At 42.8% G+C, this 20,831-nt stretch overlaps 1 protein-coding gene and 1 long non-coding RNA gene across 2 annotated transcripts in view; both read right to left on the reverse strand.

Moving 5' to 3' along the window:
• Positions 1–318: 318 nt before the first annotated feature.
• LOC309708693 overlaps positions 319–20,831 on the reverse strand; it is a 60,987-nt gene continuing 40,474 nt past the window's right edge. The window contains exon 2 of the long non-coding RNA XR_014277315.1: positions 319–590. This is a non-coding gene — a long non-coding RNA (uncharacterized lncRNA). The remainder of the gene's footprint in view (positions 591–20,831) is intronic.
• spcs3 (signal peptidase complex subunit 3) lies at positions 3,463–20,698 on the reverse strand. Its single transcript, XM_082536937.1, has 6 exons — positions 20,680–20,698; positions 20,293–20,539; positions 19,818–19,893; positions 19,284–19,358; positions 16,544–16,659; positions 3,463–3,688 (listed from the first exon to the last, which is right to left on the reverse strand). Exons 2-6 carry the CDS (start codon positions 20,433–20,435, stop codon positions 3,556–3,558), a joined length of 543 nt encoding a protein of 180 aa, XP_082393063.1. The 5' UTR covers positions 20,436–20,539; positions 20,680–20,698; the 3' UTR covers positions 3,463–3,555.

The raw sequence follows: 20,831 nt of genomic DNA on the forward strand, positions 1-20,831 counted from the left end.
CATGCAACACACGTGCACCTTTACTACCTTCACTTGCTTTCTATCAAACAAGAGCAGCTGGTGATTGAACCACCAACCTTCTGATTAGTACCTGCCATTAGCCATCACATCTCAAGTCTGCAACACCCACTCCCCTGCACGCTATCCCCTCCTGAATCAGCGGACAGTCTGCCAGACTACCTTGATAACAAAGAGTGCTAAATGAATGTTTGGTTACCTGTAAAGCTCTTTGAGTTGTCAGCACTTTATTGACACCATGAAGGAAAGGTACAAAGAGATTATGAAAAGTGACACTTTTCACATAAAACTAATGTAAAGTAGCTTTACAATTCAATTTTATTTACACAGCGCCAAATCACAAAAACAGTCGCCTCAAGGCGCTTTATATTGTACAGTAGATTGTAGAATAATAGATTCAGAGAAAACCCAACAATATTTTGACCCCCTATGAGCAGGCACTTTGGCGACAGTGGGAAGGAAAAACTCCCTTTTAACAGGAAGAAACCTCCGGCAGAACCAGGCTCAGGGAGGGGCGGGGCCATCTGCTGCGACCGGTTGGGGTGAGAGAAGGAAGACAGGATAAAGACATGCTGTGGAAGAGAGACAGAGGTTAATAACAGATATGATTCAATGCAGAGAGGTCTGTTAACACATAGTGAGTGAGAAAGGTGACTGGAAAAGGAAACACCCAGTGTATTATGGGAATTTGAGGACTTAGTTTTCACAGGAGCTACAGTATCCAGAGTCGTACGTAGTGAGGAGGTAAAATTATTAATAAGATGATCGACCTCTGTTGGAGCAGCGTTCAGATAGCTGCTCTGTTGGTACAGGGCATTGAAGATGATAACAGTGGGTGGATTATATTCTTAAACAATAGCTGTGTCCAAATTCATGGGCTGCATCCTCCTGAGGACCCGGCCTTCGCGGGGTAGGCCGGAAAGTAAACGGCCGTGAAATTGGATGGTCTCGCCTTCTGATTAGCGTCACCGCTGTCTCGGTGGAGTTTAATAAACTCAGCCGTCTGCTCCTTGCTATCTAAAATATTACAGGACACTGGCATAAATTCTCGACCGTCTCATACTTCTGTTTAATCAGTTTTCTGTTTGACGTTTAGTCAGCTGTGTGAAAACCAAGGAGGAACCCACCCGGGGATCAATAAAGTTTTATTTTGTCTAATCTAATAACTTTAATTTCAGCCAAACCGATTTACTCACGAACAAACAAAACACTGAAAAAAGACAAACAATAACATTTTTAGGTTGTCTAAGTGACTTATATATTACGTTTAACCCGAGCAGGGAAAGTCCGCGGTAATCTGAACATGATGTGCCGGGAGTTGTGCCGTTCTCTGCGGCTCTAGTGATGCTCGAGCTCTCAGCTAGCTATCGAGCTGGTGGGTAATAGACGTCTCCGAAAACGTCAAAGCACTTTTGCAAATGTCTTGATAAACTGAGCAGATATTAGAAGTTTACACACCCACATCACCTGAAAATATGTTTAAAATTTATTTTGGGACCCAGAAAGATTAGTATGAGTAATTTTAAAACTTAGTAGCGGCCGCCATTGCCAGAAACTGGAGTTTGGCTGGGCCGCGCTATGAATTCTGGGATATGGTGGGCCACGAAGGACACACCCGACCCATCCTTCAAATTCGGGGAAAAGGAGGACGCATTTGTCGGCTGCATTCGGAGGAGTCTACGAATTTGGACAGGCTTCGGCGCGTCGCTGTGATGTAATCGGTCTACAAATGCGGCCTCAGGAGGATGCAGCCCATGAATTTGGACACAGCTTTAGTTACAGCACTTTCAGAGAGACATCTGTGATAAAGTCTACTCTCCACTGCTGTGTAATCAATTATTGTAAATGTAAATGTTATCAGGAAATGATCAGACAGGAAAGGGTTTTCAGAAATATAAGTCAGATCATGCATCAGTACATTTCCATATTTTTATATCTATAAAAAGAAAGCTGACACTTGTGAGACTTTATCAAAGGTGTGAGCGTCACAGCAGAGGCCTTTGTGTCAAAGTAGCTGAGGATAAAACACAGAAAAGCATGAAGGAGAATTTCCTGGCCTGGATTTTATAATAATATTCTGCAGTAGATCAAAAACGAAAGAAAACCATGAATCAACACATGAACATTACCTGATGCTGCTGAAGTGAAACAGAGCAAAGTTACAGAGGTTTTAGAGACACAGCGTTTTGCATTTTGCACAATTTTAAAAAGTTTACATTTGTTCAGTATTGAACAGCAGAAATTAGGTTTTCTTTTCGGAAGTAAGTAAAAGGAAAAAAACAGCGTCCGACAGGCTGTAAACAACGGTAGACTTGTGCGTAACAAGCAAGCGAATAATGCAGAAAACAGATTTTTAGACGGGAAACTGTTGTTGGAGAGAGAGAGAGAGAGCTGTGCATCATGGTGGAAGCAAAACAGCAAAAGTCAGAGTGAATTCATGACGATGTTTATGTGAAGCGTAGTTTGGATCTTCTTTTGCTGCTGGTTCGTCAATATTGTTTGGAGAGCGATAAAACTAACAGCTTCAGAATCAGCGCAAAAACGACGTGAACACAAAGCTCGACCCGCCGACACATCAGACTCAGCGAGCTGTCGGCTTTCAGCCCCGACCGTGTCCGTGCCGTCAGGTGAGAAAGGCGACATCTCACTGATCCTGATCCGTCGGCGGGTCGAGCTTTGTGTTTACGTCCTTTTTCCGCTGATTCGATCCATCGGCGGAGTTTCGGGCAAAATAAATTTATATTAAAAAAATCTATTGAGGATTTTAATGAATCGATATCACGTTATCCAAGCTAGAATCGATTTTAAACGGTAAAACGATAATCAAAACCCACCCCTAGTTGCCGGTGTCTCTAGCTTCACATGTCTGAGAACAGAATCGCCAATTACCAGAGTTTGACCCCCGGCGGGTGTGTCGCCGAGTGGGGAAAAACAGTTAGACACATGAACGGGTTGGTTGTGTACCTGGGGCTTCTGTTTAGGACTATGCTTCCTCCTCACCGTGACCCAGCCGCCCTCTTTCCCCAGCTGCTCGGGGTCTGCCGAGAAACAGCTAGAGGGGCCTACGCTATCTTCGGCTGCACCAGCTACAGGGGCCTGGCTAGCTATGGGTGAATGAAGGGTGCGAAGCAGAGTCTCCAATTCAGTAATCCTGGCCTCCAGAGCTGCAAATATGCTACATTTGTTACAGATATCATTACTGCTAAAGGAGGCCGAGGAGTAACTAAACATCTGACACAATGAGCAAGAAAGTGCAGGAGGGACAGGTGAAGAGGCCATGCTGCTAGCGAGTTGGTTACGAGCTAGCAGCTTTACAATGAATACACACATCCACTGTATTAGCCAGAGCTGCTCCCTCAGACCAGACGGAGGTACATGAACACACCGATGCTGACAGCATCACTGTTTGCTCGTCAGAACACAGAAGAGCTCTTCACAAACACAGACGTTCCAATTTCAACTTTTATTACAAACCAAAAACTCAGTTACATCTCGTTTCAGCGGTCAGAGCACAGTCAATGCTGGATGTGTGCATCTCTAATAGCTCTTGGTGGTCTCGTAGGTCTCTGGGAAAGGTATGCTGACGTGTCCACTTCCAGCCACCAGGGGCAGGATTCCAGCGTTGGGAACTACATTCCAGGACAATGTCAAGGTGATGTTCTTATTGGCCCTGACGACGAGAAATAATGACAATCAGCCAATCATGTTCAACGTGTGTGAAAAGCATGTGAAATAAGAGACGACAAAGGCTCCGGGAAAAAATGAACTGCATTATGGGAAACAAATCTCCTTGTCAGAATACTCAGGATGTTTCAAATTTCATGCGTATCATTTTTTTAAACTCAAGACTGGGACTCGACTCTGAGACTGTTACCATTTCCATCAAGCTGCTGGTAGACCTGTCTCTATATCAGTCGGGGACTTTAAACATGATCAGTCCTACCGTCTGTAACATCAAACATTTGGGTTCAAATGTTTTTTCTTAAAGTCAAGCTCCAACATTACAGCTTTATTATGAGCCATTGCTGCTAAACGCTACCTTTGATTCAGTTCAGTTTTATTTATTTAGTGCCAAACAACATCACAGCTGTCGCCTCAACGTGCTTTATATTACAAGTTAAAGACCCTACAATAATACAGAAAAAAAACAACAATCATGTGACCCCCTATGAGCAAGCACTTTGGTGACAGTGGGAAGGAAAAACTCCCTTTTAACAGGAAGAAACCTCCAGCAGAACCAGGCTCAGGGAGGGGCGGGGCCATCTGCTGTGAGTGAGAGAAGGAAGCCAGAACAAAGACACGCTGTGGACGAGAGCCAGAGATTAATAATAACTAAGGATTAAATGCAGAGAGATGTATTAACTAGAGATGGACCGATCCGATATTACGTATCGGTATCGGTCCGATACTGACCTAAATTACTGGATCGGATATCGGAGAAAAATAAAAAATGTAATCCGATCCATTAAATATCACGAAAGCACCTCACAAAACTTGCAACACGCCGTAACTCGCCTCAGAACGGAGCAGTATGCATCACGTGATAGAGCGGCTGTGGCATGCAGGACCTGTCGGTGGTCTGGATAGCATTTGGAGCTTCGCTAGCAACCCGGCATTTCATCTCCGACAAAGTTATCCCGAGAGAAGTAAAGCAAGTGTGTAAGTCCATCTCTGAATGTTTGTAAAGCATTCCTGCATTAAGCTTAACAAACGATATATGGAGCGACTGCCTCTTCTTGCTGCTACTTCAATCATGAAACTGCTTAATGATCAGCTGATCGGCTTTTCTGTCGCGAGTCCGTGTCTCTAGTTTGTTTTTGGCCCACTTTGCACCAGAAAGAGGAAACCAGCGGCTGAACAACAGCAGCACGTTTAAGCTTGATCAGCTGTTGTTAGAATTTATTTAATATTACTTTCTACTCCAGGATCTTTTTCTACGTAGCTGACGCTGGTAACTGTGCAGGGGCGGATCTAGCAAAGTTTAGCCAGGGGGGCCGATAGGGCATTAACAGGGAAAAGGGGGCACAAAGACACACTTTTCTTTCTTATTCTCATTTAAAATGTCGAGCTTTTAATAAATAATTATCTGACACCCAAAGTTTTAATTTGATATAAAATGTATAGAAGTCAATTACTGTATATAGTGACTATTAAGTCTAATATATATACCCTAGTAAGCTATAGTACTTTTTCCTTTGGGAAGGTACCATCTGTGCAGTCTGCAATTTTGTTGAAGAAAGATGTTGAATCTATTTAATATTTCTTGAAAAATAATTGATTTCTGTGCATTTTTTTTTCACACTGCATCAAATTAAGGTTGGTTACGTCGATTAAGCATCATGAGGTGGAGCGTGAGGGGTGGTTCCCTATTTTTTATTTATTTATTTTTGTTGTTGCTGGGAGTTGGAACCCTATTAGTTAGGTTGCTTAATATTTACGCTAAGTACTCTTTAAAATACCAGAATAGGGAGGATGGTGTAGGTTTAAGTTTATTAGATTGATCAGTATTGCTGAACTATGAAATATTTTTTTTTGTATACAGGTATAACAGAATAGCTTTAGTGTAGTTGTTGTTTTAAACTTGAGTATGAACTCATACAAAATGCAGCAAGATATTTAAAAAACAGTTTTGTTGATTAAAAAACACTATATCGGATTCATATCGGTATCGGCAGATATCCAAATTTATGATATCGGTATCGGTATCGGACATAAAAAAGTGGTATCGTGCCATCTCTAGTATTAACACATAGTGAGTGAAGAAGAAGCAGTGCATCATGGGAATCCCCCGGCAGCTGAGGCCTATTAGTAAGTAAGGGAGGACTGAGGGTCGCCATATCCAGCCCTGCTTTATCATAAAAGAACATGTGTGAGGGAGGGACTGTGTTTGTGTGTCAGCTGAAGGTGGCAGGAAAAAAATGAATGAAAGTCCAAGTTAAAGCCTGTACAGTAAGTATGGGCTGAAGTCACATTCCCAACTAGAACATTCAGGAGAAAGATGAGGAACAGGTCGTTAATGATCATGTCTTGAGTGCATTCAGAGCTCAATGCTGATGGTTTAATGCTAAGGATCTCCTCTGATAGATGGTATCGCTGCCGCTAACGAGGACAGAGTCTGCCTCCATGAGTCCACTTAGGTCTGAGTGATGAACATGTCATCGGAGGTTCATGCCTGCCTGTTCTTTGTGACCGTGTGGAGCCAAGAACCAAGCAGACTTGGCCCCCTAACCCCTGTTGGTATTTAATGAGGCCCACCTACTACCAAAGAAGACTAAGTAATATGATGATGTGAGCTTGATCAGAAGAGCCTATCAGGTAACATGTTTAGCATTAGGAAACACTGGTTACAATTATGCTCAGAGAGAAAAATAGAGGCCAGTGTAATGAACAGTTAATAATAATAACACATTTTATTTATAAAGCACCTTTCAAGACACCCGAGGACACTGCACAATAGATAAAAAACACATGATAGAACAATGACACAATGAAGAACAATAAAACAAAAGCACAAGATAAAACGAACAAACAGTGGGTTCACAGTGAGTATGCAGATTTTAACAAATGGGTTTTGAGTTGAGATTTAAACTGGGGGAGAGAACCAGTGTTTGTTATATCTGGGGGCAGAGAGCTCCACAGCCTGGGAGCAGAGCAGCTGAAAGCTCTGCTTCCCACGGTGCTGAGGCGGGAAGAAGGCACAGAAAGCTGGATAGAAGAAGAAGAACGAAGTGAACGGGCAGAACAAGTGGTGCTTAACAGGTCAGAAAGGTAAGGAGGAGCGAGGTTATGAATGGCCTTGAAGGTGAGCAGAAGAAGTTTGTATATTATTCGGAATTTCACTGTGAGCAGGTGAAGTTCCTGAAGAACAGGAGTGATGTGCTGGTAGGAGGGGTTCTGGTGAGAATGCGAGCAGCAGAGCTTTGAACCAGTTGGAAGCTTATGGAGGGATTTTTGGGGGAGACCATGCAGAAGAGAATTGCAGTAGTCAATATGGGAGGTAACAAGACTGTGGACAAGAATGGACGTAGACTGGGTGGAAAGAGAAGGAAGCAATCTGTTAATGTTACGTAGATGGAAGTAGGCAGAACAGGTGAGGTTAGTGATGTGAGATTTATAGGAAAGTGAACTGTCTAGGATGACACCAAGGCTCTTAACCTGAGGAGAAGGGAAAACTGTGGAGTTAACGATAGTGAGAGAGAAATGATTAGCCTTCAAAAGGTTGGATTTGGTGCCAATAAGGAGTGTAACTGTTGGCATGATGACATTGTATATAATTTGGATTATTTCTTTATCTCGTCAAGATCCATGTCATGATTGTAAATTATTTAAGCTGTACATTACTTTGTTTGTTTTTTGTAGTCAACGTTTTGGTGCTTTTATTTTGAAAGTCAAGTTCGCTTACAAGTTGCGCTAGTTTCCTCTTTGGGTAGAACGAAGAAAAACACCTGTAAGCGCGCAGAAAGGATGGTTTTTATTGAAAAACATGTTAAGTGGACTTTAACTACACACGGTTAAAGGAAACCTCAGAAGAACGGCGGCTAATTCCTTTTTTGCAGCATGCAGCCAACGAGGTATTTATTTATTTATCGTGTTTGTTGTACAGTGTTATTACTGCTGTGTCTTATGCTGAGTTTTATTTTGTTAATGCTGTATAGTTTTCACGGTGGCTTTGGAGAGAAGTTTTCAAATAAACCAGTGACAGAAAACCACTTGCGTCTGCCTGTGCTTCGAGGGAATTATAGTGAAAACTCGGACTGTTCGTCAACGCAAGCGGCCACTAATTGACGATGCGGCAACTTCAAAGCATCAGCGGGCTTGTTCCTACATGTCTACAGCGCAGCGGAGCTGACAAGAACTGGCAGATAAGCTGAAAGTACTATATGCATATGGTGATATGACACATGCACAAGTATTAAAGGGCAGTGTTTTAAGGAAAGGTGTTTAAGTTAAGTGGCCTAAGAAGGGACCTTTGCAAACATTGCTGAAGAATACTGTGATTGATAACTACTGTGGTGTATAGTACATCTTGTTTTGGTGTAAGCTAAAACTTTTGAAGATTTTAAGATAAAAGTGCATTTGGGAAGCAATAAGTGAAGGTTTTGGATGTAAATTCTTGAACTGTTTTGAAGTTTATTATCAGGTGTATTTTTGTAAGATAACACTTCCATTTGAACTGTGTTATTTTTGTGCCATTTACATATGAGTAAGTGTTAAACATTGAGGCTTGGTTAACCATCTACATTTCTTATTTCTAAGTGGGTTGATTAAGAAGTGCTGTAAAATGTCAGAACCAAGCGAGCCTACAGTTCAGTTTAGTGACAGTGCAGACTTTCAAGATCAGTCTGAAGAAGGTCAAGTGCATGGTGCTGAAGCTCAGCAAGAGGAAGCGCAGCAGCCAAGACGAAGTGAAAGAATCAGAACTCTAACAGAGAAAGGCAAAGAAATGCAAGATGAGAAAATTAAAGCACTCCAGCAAAGGTTTAACTATATATATGACAAATGGAAAACACAAGTTAAATCTGCAAGACAATCCTTATCACAGACAACAGAGACCTTATCTGAGGACTTGCTTAATGACATTATAAGTGATGTCACAGGTCTTTCTGCAGATGTCCAGCGTGTCTATGAAGAGCTACGAAAGATCTCTGCTCCAGACCAGGTCACGCGTCGTAGAGTGGATCGGTGTGTAGAGATTTCTACATTTGTTGCATCCAGAGCCTCAAGTAGGTTGCATGGAAGGTCTCCAGAAAAGGAGGAGCAAGACTGGCCAGAAGCAGGCTCTCTCTTTAATTCAAGCACCTGCAATTCAGGTTCTGTTGCTTCCATTTTGAAAGGCACCTCAGTACTTTCAAGCAGGTCTTCTGCAAGGCGACAAGATGCTGCTGCTGATGTTGCTGCAAGTCAGGCTGTTCTTAAAGTGTTACAAGAACAAGAAAAAGAACAGTTAGAGATCGAGCGTCTAGAAGCCGAAGCTAAGAAAAAGATAGCTGAGCAGGAGGCAGCAGCAGTAAAACGTCGGTTAGAAAGAGAGGCAGAAGAGGTAAAACGAAGAATGCAGAGAGAGGAAGAAGAAGCTAAAATTAAGGCTCAACTAGAGGAAGAGCACATAGCTCTACAAAGGACTCTGGAGGAAAAGCGGAGAAAATTACAGCATCTGGAGGCAATGAAGGATCTCAGTGCAGCAAGGGCGAGAATGCTGGTGTACAATCAAGAGAATGACAAAGAGGAAGAGCAAAAGGACGTACTGCAACCTGAGGTTGTAGTGGATAATAAACTTTGTGCTTCCACAGGCTCTTTGCCCCAGTGTATGCCTCCTGCACCACAAGTTGTGACCACTTCTTCAAATGACAGTACTGCAGAACTTGTCAAAGTGCTGGCAGGAGCTTTAAGTGCCAACCGAATTCCAATTCCTGAACCTACAGTATTCAGTGGGGATCCATTGAAATACAGTGATTGGAAAATCTCCTTTGAAACGCTGATTGACCAGAAGAGCATTCAAGATAAGGAGAAAATCTACTACCTTCGCCGGTATGTAAGTGGACAAGCTAAGAAAGCAATCGATGGCTATTTCCTTCTTGGAACTGAATCAGCCTATGCTGCCGCAGTTGAGATTTTGGAGGAAAGATACGGAAACCCATTCACGATTGCAAAGGCATATAGAGATAAGCTTCAGACATGGCCCAAGATAGGCTCCAAGGACAGCTTTGAACTCAGAGAGTTTTCTGACTTTCTCCGTAGTTGTGAAGCCGCCATGGTCCATATTAAGGCACTGGAAATCTTGAATGACTGTAATGAAAACAGAAAAATTTTGTCAAAATTACCAGATTGGCTAACAGCAAGATGGAATAGACAAGTTATTGAAATAGAAGAAGCGACTAATCAATTTCCCTCCTTCAGCCAATTTGTGAAGTTCTTGACAAGAGAGGTGAAAATTGCTTGCAACCCTCTCACATCGCTGCAGGCACTGAAACAAGATGAAACTGAAAAAACCAAATCCTCAAGACATTTCAACTTTGCAGCAAAGACACTCATCACAAGTTCCAGTGAAAAATATGCTGATACATGTCTTTTCTGCAAAAGGACTGGGCATACATTGCACCAATGCAGGAAGTTCGGGGAGAAAGCAGTTAATGATAGAATTAAATTCATTCAAATGGAAAAGTTGTGCTTTGGTTGTCCGAAGTACGGTCATCACTCAAAGAGTTGCATCAGTAGGAGTGTTTGTGACAAGTGCCAGAAGCGTCATCCTACTTGTTTGCACGAAGAACGAACCAAAGAGAAGCAAAAACCACCACAGGCCAAGCAAAATCGGAATCATGAAACTTCGAGTGAGGTTCATGAAGAAGTACAACTAGCACAGGATTACAAAATGACCAGAACTGCTACTTCAAATACAGTAATGCTTCATGGAGCTAAAATGCAAACAGCGGCAATAGTTCCAGTGTGGCTTTCCTGCACAACACAACCAGCACAAGAAGTCCTTGTGTATGCTTTATTGGACTCGCAGAGTGACACAACATTTGTGTTGAGTGAAGCAGCAGAAACCTTACAGACAAATGGAGAGCAAGTCAAGCTTAAGCTTTCTACCATGACGTCAAGAACTACAGTGGTGAGTTCTCTAAGAGTAAGTAACCTACAAGTCCGTGGCTTTTACTCCAACAAGAGAATCTCCTTACCACCAGTGTACACGCGTGATTTCATCCCAGCTAACAGAACTCACATCCCAACCAATGAAACTGCAGAAGCGTGGCCCCATCTAGTACACTTACAGTCAGAAATTGCACCTCTGCAGGACTGTGACGTGGGTCTGCTTATCGGATATGACTGTTCACAAGCCCTGCTTCCGAGAGAAGTTGTGTCTGGCAAAGAGAACGAGCCTTATGCACAACGTACAGACCTTGGATGGAGTATTGTTGGTAATGGAAACCCCTGTGTTGATTATGGGGACGCAATCGGAATCAGTCATCGCATAGTAGTGAGACAAGTGATACCAGATGTTGAGTCTTCTGTCAACCTCAAAAGGGTAGTGCATTATGTGAGCCAAACCAAAGTGAAGGAAGTAACTCCTTCAGACATCATAAGGGTCTTGGAATCAGACTTCTCAGAAAGAACTGGAGATGATATTGTGTCTCAAGATGATCTCAAGTTCCTGACAAAGTTGAGAAAAAACATTGTGCAAAATGATACAGGTCACTTTGAAATGCCACTGCCATTCAAAGAAGACAGGCCTAAATTACCCAACAACAAGATATGTGCCATACATCGCTTGAAGTGCCTGGAAAGGAGACTAAAGAAAGACCAACAGTACTACAGAGACTACGTAAGCTTCATGAATGACATCATTTCATGTGGTGATGCAGAGAAGGTCTCTGATGAAGAAAATGATGAGAAATTGGCTTGGTATATTCCACATCATGGGGTTTATCATCCACAGAAACCAGGGAAAATACGTGTGGTATTTGACTGCTCTGCCAAATTCCAAGAAACATCTCTCAACGACCATCTACTCACTGGTCCAGATTTAACGAACACATTGGTGGGTGTCCTTTGTCGCTTTCGAAAAGGTTCTGTTGCAATCATGTGCGACATTGAGAGAATGTTCCACCAGTTTCATGTCAAAAGGGAAGATCAAGATTATTTGAGATTCCTATGGTGGGAGAATGGCAACTTGGAAACCTCACCATCAGTTTACAGAATGAAGGTTCATTTGTTTGGAGCGGCCTCGTCGCCTGGCTGTGCCAATTTTGGCCTAAAACATCTGGCAACTCAAGGACAAGGTCAGTTCAACGAAGAAACTATACATTTCATCCAAAGGAATTTCTACGTAGATGATGGATTGGCAAGTGTTCCGACTGAGAAGGAAGCCATCCAGCTTGTCAAGGAATCACGAGAGCTTTGTAGTATCGGACGATTGAGACTGCATAAGTTTGTTTCCAACAGCGAGAATGTCATGGCAACCATTCCACAAGAAGAGCGTGCCACAATCAAGGATTTGAACATGGCTTTGGACTTACCACATATGGAAAGAGCTCTTGGAGTAGAGTGGTGCGTCACGTCTGACTCATTCAAGTTCAGAGTTCAAGTGAAATCCAATCCACTAACAAGAAGAGGTGTGCTCTCTACTGTGGCCTCTATATATGACCCCTTGGGATTCATCGCACCCTTCGTCCTTGTAGGGAAACAAATGCTCCAGCAAATGTGTAAAGAAAGGATTGGCTGGGATGAGGAGCTTCCAGAAATCCTAAAACCTCAGTGGGAGTCCTGGATTAGAGACCTTCCCAACCTGACTAACATGCAAGTCAAAAGATCCTTCTTACCTTCTGATTTTGGTAATGTCAAAAGGTATGAACTTCACCATTTTTCAGATGCCAGTTTCTCAGGATATGGTGTATGTACTTACCTGCGAGCCATCAGTGAATCTGATGAAGTACATTGCTCTTTGGTAATGGGAAAATCCAGAGTTTCCCCAATCAGTGTTACTACGATACCAAGACTGGAACTCACTGCAGCAGTTGTTGCAGCCCGAACCAGCGACATGCTTCGCAGTGAACTGGAAATCCAGGATCTTCAGGAATTCTTCTGGACAGATTCCACTGTTGTTCTTGGCTACATAAACAACGACGCCAGAAGGTTTCAGGTATATGTAGCAAATCGCATACAGAGGATCAAGTCAAGTACAAACCCTGAACAATGGGGTTATGTCGCTTCAGAAGATAATCCAGCTGATCATTCTTCTCGAGGTTTGACTGCAGAGCGGCTTAGGACCTCAAATTGGTTTACCGGCCCAACATTTCTTTGGCAAAAAGAACTTCCTGGCAGACAATGCAAGGTGGGTGAAATCAAGGAGGATGATCCTGAACTCCGCAAGCTGATTGTGTGTAACACAAAGTCAAAGGAAGACAAATCATTGTTGGATAACTTCAAGAAATTCTCTGACTGGTCAAGGTTATCGAGAGCAGTTGCCAGACTGAAAAGATACATCAGAATGCACAAAGGTATTCAGCAAAGAACAAGTGATAGCACAAGTCTAGAGGAGAGAAAAGAAGCAGAACTTGTGATTGTCAAGTTGGTTCAGGAAGAAGCATTCTCAGATGAGATAAAGAGCTTGGAGCTAAAGACAATAGTTGAAAACAGTCCACTGTGCAAGTTAAATCCTTTCTTGGATGAAGAAGGGATCTTAAGAGTGGGAGGACGTTTAAGTCAAGCCACGTTGCACCCTCATGTGAAGCACCCAGCAATTCTGCCAAAAAATAGCCACGTAGCAGTTTTACTAATCAAGCATTTTCACGAAAGAATCCATCATCAAGGACGTGGAATGACAATGAACGAACTGAGAGCAAATGGTTGGTGGATCCTGGGATGTAGCGGTGCAGTTTCATCACATATTTTTAAATGTGTGACCTGCAGGAAGTACAGAAGATCCACTGAAGAGCAAAAAATGGGTGACTTGCCACAAGATAGGACAGAAACAACACCGCCTTTTACCTACGTTGGCATGGACTGCTTTGGTCCAATCTATGTTAAGGAAGGAAGAAAGACTCTCAAAAGATATGGTCTTTTGTTTACCTGTCTATGTTCAAGAGCCATACATATAGAAGTGGTTGATGACATGACAACTGATGCATTTCTCAATGCTTTAAGGGCATTCATAGCCATAAGAGGAAATGTTCGACAGCTAAGATCCGACCAAGGAACAAATTTTGTTGGTGCTAGGAGAGAGTTCATGGAGTTAATGAAGGGAATGGATCAAGAAAAGGCTAAGATTCTAGGATGTGAATTTCTCATGAACCCTCCAACAGCAAGCCATAGGGGAGGTGTCTGGGAGCGTCAAATAAGGACTATAAGAAGTGTTCTTACCGCTATTCTCGATCAGTCATCTCAAAGGCTTGACTGCACCTCCTTGAGAACCTTTCTGTATGAGGTCATGGCTATCATCAACAGCAGACCACTCACGACTGAACATTTGAATGATCCATCAGGCCTTGAACCATTGACTCCAAACCACATCTTAACAATGAAGTCCAAGATCATTCTGCCCCCGCCTGGAGAGTTTGTCAAAGAAGATGTTTATCTTAGGAAAAGATGGCGTCGAGTGCAGTGTTTGGCTAATATGTTTTGGACTCGATGGAAGAAAGAATATCTTCTAAATTTACAAGAGCGACAAAAGTGGCGGAAGAACAGAGGGAACATCAAGGTTGACGACATTGTCCTTCTACAAGATGATCTGGCACCACGCAATGAGTGGAAGATGGCTAGAGTCACAGAAGTTTATCCAGGATCAGATAATCGAGTGAGGAGAATAAAGTTGCACGTCAGTGATACACATGACAAAGGAGGGAGCCACACAGCTAAAACTGTTGTTCTTGAGAGACCTGTTCAAAGAGTTTTTACTCTCTTAGAAGCAGACTAAATGGTTATTTGCTGGAAGTTACCTGACAAAGGGTTGATAACGAGAAGTCTTTGGTGATAAGTAGAAATGCTTGTTTGGAGAGACTATTTCATTAGGGAAATCCCACGTAAAGATTTGTGTGATTTGGTGGGAGTGTAACTGTTGGCATGATGACATTGTATATAATTTGGATTATTTCTTTATCTCGTCAAGATCCATGTCATGATTGTAAATTATTTAAGCTGTACATTACTTTGTTTGTTTTTTGTAGTCAAGGTTTTGGTGCTTTTATTTTGAAAGTCAAGTTCGCTTACAAGTTGCGCTAGTTTCCTCTTTGGGTAGAACGAAGAAAAACACCTGTAAGCGCGCAGAAAGGATGGTTTTTATTGAAAAACATGTTAAGTGGACTTTAACTACACACGGTTAAAGGAAACCTCAGAAGAACGGCGGCTAATTCCCTTTTTGCAGCATGCAGCCAACGAGGTATTTATTTATTTATCGTGTTTGTTGTACAGTGTTTTTACTGCTGTGTCTTATGCTGAGTTTTATTTTGTTAATGCTGTATAGTTTTCACGGTGGCTTTGGAGAGAAGTCTTCAAATAAACCAGTGACAGAAAACCACTTGCGTCTGCCTGTGCTTCGAGGGAATTATAAGGAGGATCTCAGTTTTATCCTCATTGAGCTTTAAAAAATTAGAAAACCAGGATTTTAACTCGGATAGACATTCTGTAAAGGAAGAAGGTGGGAGGGAGGAATAAGGTCTGCAAGAGAGATACACGGGTGTCATCAGCAAGGAGGATGTGGAGGGAGGATGTATATTATAAAGAGAAGAGGGCCTAAGACTGAGCCTTGGGGTACACCAGAGGTGACGGGGAATAGATGAGAGCGGAATGATCTTAGTTGAATAAATTGGGAGCGTCAAAGAGATATGATTGAAACCAGGCGAGGGGTGTGTCAGAGATGCAGAGAGAGGAGAGTCTGCTTAGAAGGACAGAGTGACAGATGTGTCGAAGGCTGATAGTGATGGGATTTCCGGCTCTTTTTAGAGAACCGGCTCTTTCGGCTCGGCTCACTAAAAAGACTATTTAAATTTTCAGCTTTTTCCTTTTAAACAAATTTAAAGTGAAACAACACAAAACACTGCAAACACAATACAATTAAATATAAATTACAATATGAAAACAAAAAGAAGATGCACATTCTCTGTCATATGGACCTGCATGAATAAACTTTCTGAATCCTTTATCATCTGCAACTGAAAATAGTTGTGGATGATTACTATACCTTTCTAATGTGACGTTGTTGTCCCTGCTCTCTCTCTCCCTCCCGCTCTGTTCCTGAGCTACTGCCAGTGTAACTACCGCCCCCCCCCCCCTCTGCCCAGCGCAAAGCACAAGGCTCGCGTGCGGAGTGAAGCGGGAAAAAGTGCGAGAGAGAGGGTGAGAGAAAGGAAAAAAAAAACAAAAACCCACGGCTCGCGTCGTTCACGTCAAAGAGCCGGCTCTAAGAACCATTTCGTTCGCGACTGAAACATCACTAAAGGCTGAGCTCAGATCCAAAAGGACGAGAATGGCGAAAGACCAGAGTCAGCTGCGATTAGAAGATCGTTAGTGACTTTAAGTAGAGCAGCTTCTGCACTGTGACATGAACGAAAACCAGACTGAAATCTCTCGTAGATGTTATTATTAACCAGGTGTGAATGAAGTTGAGCTGCAACCACTTTTTCGAGTATTTTAGAAATGAAGGGCAGATTAGAAAACAGACAGAGGTTGTTAAAGTTGTTAGGATCTAAAGAAGGTATTTTCAGTATAGGAGTGACTAGAGCAATCTTGAATATGGAGGGAACGATACTGGTGGTGAGTGAAGAGTGAATATAGCAGAGATGAGTGGGAGTAAGGAAGAGAGGCAGGATTTCACAAACCCTGCAGGCATAGGGTCAAGATGACACGTGGCAGGCTTTGATCTACACAAACTTAGAAATATCAGATAAATCAGGAAGATGAAGAGTGGAAAACAGCTCAAAAAGGAGAAAAGGTTCTGGAGAGGGGGTAGACACAACATGTGAACTGAGTTGCTGGTGGATGTTATTGATTTTAGTAGTCCAGAACATGTGTTGATACACATCTGGTATCTCACCTCAGTCCGTTTCCATCGTCAAAGAAGAAGTACTTGGACTTCATGTCTCTGAGGTTCAGCTTGGTGTTCTCACCTCGAAGAACGATCTTATCCCACAGGACGACCTGGTTCAGAGACTGACACACACACACACACACACACACACACACACACACACACACACACACACAGATTAATTATACTGCAGGACCTCCATCCATGGTCAGGCAGCGGTTCATCTACCAATCAGAAGGCTGGTGGTTAGATCCCTGCCTCCTCCGGGCTAAAATGTCTTTGTGTGAATGTAGTTGTGTTATCTTTACAGCCGTGTTCCTCACAGCTACAGCTAACCATGTAAAGCACTTTGTGCTACATCTTTGTATGAAAAGTGCTTTATAAATAAAGATTGATTGATTGATACAGTCACAAATTTCCAAAACACTGACACATGACAATGTTGTGGTTACACTGTTACAGACACACCAGCTGATCCTACTAAAGTTGTTGCGCAACTGTCTGAGCTCCACACAGACGCTTACACACAGATCCTGCAGCTGTTTGCAGTTACACACCTTCAGGGAACTTCTGGAAACAGCTGGGAGACTTGGGCTCATCCTAATCCTGTCAAACTCTGATTAGATGAACTACTGAGTTTTGTTGTTGTTACACACACACTCTGCAAACACCTTTCACGTACTCTCTTGCTCACTGTTACGTATCAAACCCAGGGCTCGCAAAATCGCTAGCCCGACGTCCCGGGGCTAGCGATTCTTCCAGTCGGGCTACCAAAATCTATCTCTGCCCTGCCCATCGGGCTATTGTAGGAAGGAAAAATATATGTCAATGCTTTTGCATTCTTTCAGAAATGTAGCTGGGTAATTATGTCATTGGGTGAGCCACTGTCAATATGTGACATATTGAAATCGCGTTTGAATTTGCGCTTGTTTTTTGCTTTCACTTTGCAATCGCGCGAACTGTGTATAGAGAGCGACAGCACTGATCTGTGAGTGATGATAATTTGCGCACCAATTCCTCTGACATCGTCTTATTAATCGTTAGCTTACTATGCAAACATGACAAGTGAAATCTCCCGCAGCTTAAACATGTGAGAGGTTGATCGCGCAGAGAATCGCTGAGCTTATGTGAGTGAGTGTGTAAAAGCATTTCAGTTCTGCTGAGCCAAATAAGACAGGTCAGGGTGAAGAAGTGACAGCCAAAGAAAAGCTTACCACACAACGGAAAAGTTATGACAAATCAGACTATAAGGCAAAAAGAAAGTGCAGCTTTATGGTTTCATGGACAAAATAATTTCTGTGGCTGCAATATGACGAGCTAAATAACCAGGGCTGCACATAAGTGGTCCGCAGGTGCGCATTCGCTGTCAAAATAAAAAAGATAAGAAGTTGCAACGCGTGTTTGCGTACATAAGATTTTCTGGAGGAGGACAGACATTTGTTTAGAACTCTTAAAGATGTCGAAGAAGCTCCTTTAAGCAATTACTGTGATGTTCCTCCACCTCCAAAGAAATGTCAGAAGGAGTCCGAACCACAAAAGAAGCACGTATTCTCGGAAAAGTGGTTGCAGGAGGTGAGCTGGCTTCAAACAAATGATGAACGCACAGAGATGTGGTGCAGAATGTGCCGTGAAAATCCCACTCTAGGACAAAAACAGCCTTTTATATGGACGCAAACGCGCGCTGCAACTTCTTATCTGGTGCGCGTCTTTTATTTTGACAGCGAATGCGCACATGCGGACCACTTATGTGCACCCGTGTAAATAACATAATGTTCTGCCGGCTGTGTTGTTGGTTTTCTCTCGATTTCTGAACTGACAAGCGCCTTTGTTACTGGGACCAGTCATTTTAAGAAAGGCCCCCATTAGAACCCATGAGAAATGCAAGAAATGCATTATTGCTCAGTCTGCAATATCTTTCCCAGAACAAACACCAATTGCAAATAACAAACTAAAAATAAACCTGAAAATCAGTTTAGAACAGCTACTATGTTGCAAAGAGTGAACGACCACTGGCACAATGCAGCAGTCTGTGCAAACTTCAAAAGCAAACGGCCTCGATCTTGGTTCCACTTGTCTCTTACCCGTGACTTCAGTGGAAATGTCAGATTGAGGCTCTGACAGACTGATTCATGTCCTACACAGTTCTTACAAGTTCATAGAAACTTCTGTTCAATTAGAACCAAGTGTTTGAGTTGATGATTGTAATTTTTATACAATGTTGTAATTTTTGTTTCAACTATTTTTGATTAATGTGTTGTTTCCGTTACAATATTATACTTTAATGTATAATATTGTAACAGAAACAAAACATCAATCAAAAAATTGCTCTCTTTTTTATTCGGGCTACTTAAATTTATTTTGGCTACCAAAAACTGAAGAGTCCCTGCCCGAAGGGCTACCAGGGGTTTTGAAATTTTGCGAGCCCTGAAACCACTCCTCTGACAGCTAAAAACCACCCAGCTGTGTATTGTTTGCCGTCGGTGATCTGTATGGACCGCTGTCACGGACTTGTGCAAAAAGCCTCATGTTCAGCATTCTCATAACAACGTGACGATGAAGATGAGGTGAGACGAGTGACTGAATGCTTAAAGTGATCAGAGTGCTGGCGTGCATTCACACATCAGACTTGTAGTTTGACCTGTACACTAACCGTCAGACACAATGTGATGCTTTGATAAGCCATATGTAGCATGCTTCATGCCTGCTTCTTACTAAAAGGTCGAGGTGTGTGTGCATTAGGACTTACATTGCTCTTTGTGGCATACTCAGCAGACAGATAGAGAAACAACTGCTTCACATTCCAATCAAAAATTGGCTGCAAATGTGGGAAAAGTTAAGGACCATCAACAGAACCGAGAGAGGAAAACAAAAATGAATCCGAGCATCTTCACTGCATTGTCAGTGCTTAAAACAATGGTGTACATCGCCATGGTAACCAGGGATAATCTGGTGTTAACGCGACTTGAACTCAAATGTGAATGATTCAGCAGTGAGCGTGCAGGGTCAATGTAATGACTGTATAATTACAAGCCTTTGGCTGGAATCTCTGTCAGACCTACTGGCATTCATTTAGTAACGCCCAACACACACAGCTGCTTCAAACTGTTCTTTTGTCTCAGGATGGAGTTTTTAAAAAAGACGACAAGTCTACAAAGAGCTGAATAAATGCACAATCATGAGCAGCCACACAGTGCACTCTTATTGCAAAGATTCTCTGAAGCAGCTGCAACACATCGCAAGAAGAAAAGATCAAACACATCAATGCTTTAATAGGAAGGATATCAGCTGAAAGGTCAAAGGTGATGAAACCCAGGTCACTTCGTTCTCGGGGTCCAGTGAAGTCATCAACGTTCTTCCTGTGAGAGAGAGAGAAGTTACAAACGTCACTCGACATGTAGAAGTTGGGACGGATGCATGCAAAGGTGAAAGAAACGACTGCTGTTCCTCACATGACCCTAAATGCTTCTGTACTACAGAGCTGTACTGTACAGCTGTGGTACAGTACATATCTGTACATATCTGTACTATGGTACACAGCTGTGGTACAGTACTGCTCTGAACTACCGCTCTGCACCCCTTCCAGGCACAGTGAGTATCCCGAGACTGAGGATGCTGTCCAGGCTCAGGACCGCAGGCCACAGAGCGGCTCCCGCCAAACAGCTAGCATGTAAACCAGCCTGCAGCCTCTGCTACACGGAACAAAGACACGATAGAACCTGGTGTGATGCTAACAGCTGTTGAAAGCAGAGACTTACAGCATGACTTTAGAGACGTGGATGTCCACAGGAACCCTTCTGTCTTTAAACGCTGTGGTGATGAAGCAGCCGAAAGTCAGAGCCGCCATGACGCTCAGGGAGAAGGCAAACAGCGAGTTAGCTCTCGACAGGACCGTGTTCATATTGGGATTCAGCAAGTACCACACGGACACTAATTCAAACGACAGACTTGTTCCAAGCCCTGCAGCGGATGTAGCGTTAGCGCAAACCGGAAACGTGAAGTTACCTGGAATAAACACATACTTCCGGTTAAGGCCTTTCAAAATAAAGCGAATTTGAAGCGTTTTCGGCCAGAAGACAGTTTTAAAAGAATCACAGTCTAGGTGAAGCAGCATAGGTGTGTAGTCCAACATGGCTCTGACTCACATTAAACATGGATCAGTGTTTGTGACTCTCGGCCGGGTTTAAACATGTGCACATGTGTGTTCGCTCGCCTCGCGCGGCGGCAGGAACCGGAAAGAGCTTTGGAACGATGAGTAAGCGGAAGCTCTCACTTCCTTATTCAAAACGTTCCGTCG

Source organism: Aulonocara stuartgranti, assembly GCF_965226115.1.
Source record: "Aulonocara stuartgranti genome assembly, chromosome: 6".
NCBI lineage: Eukaryota > Metazoa > Chordata > Actinopteri > Cichliformes > Cichlidae > Aulonocara > Aulonocara stuartgranti.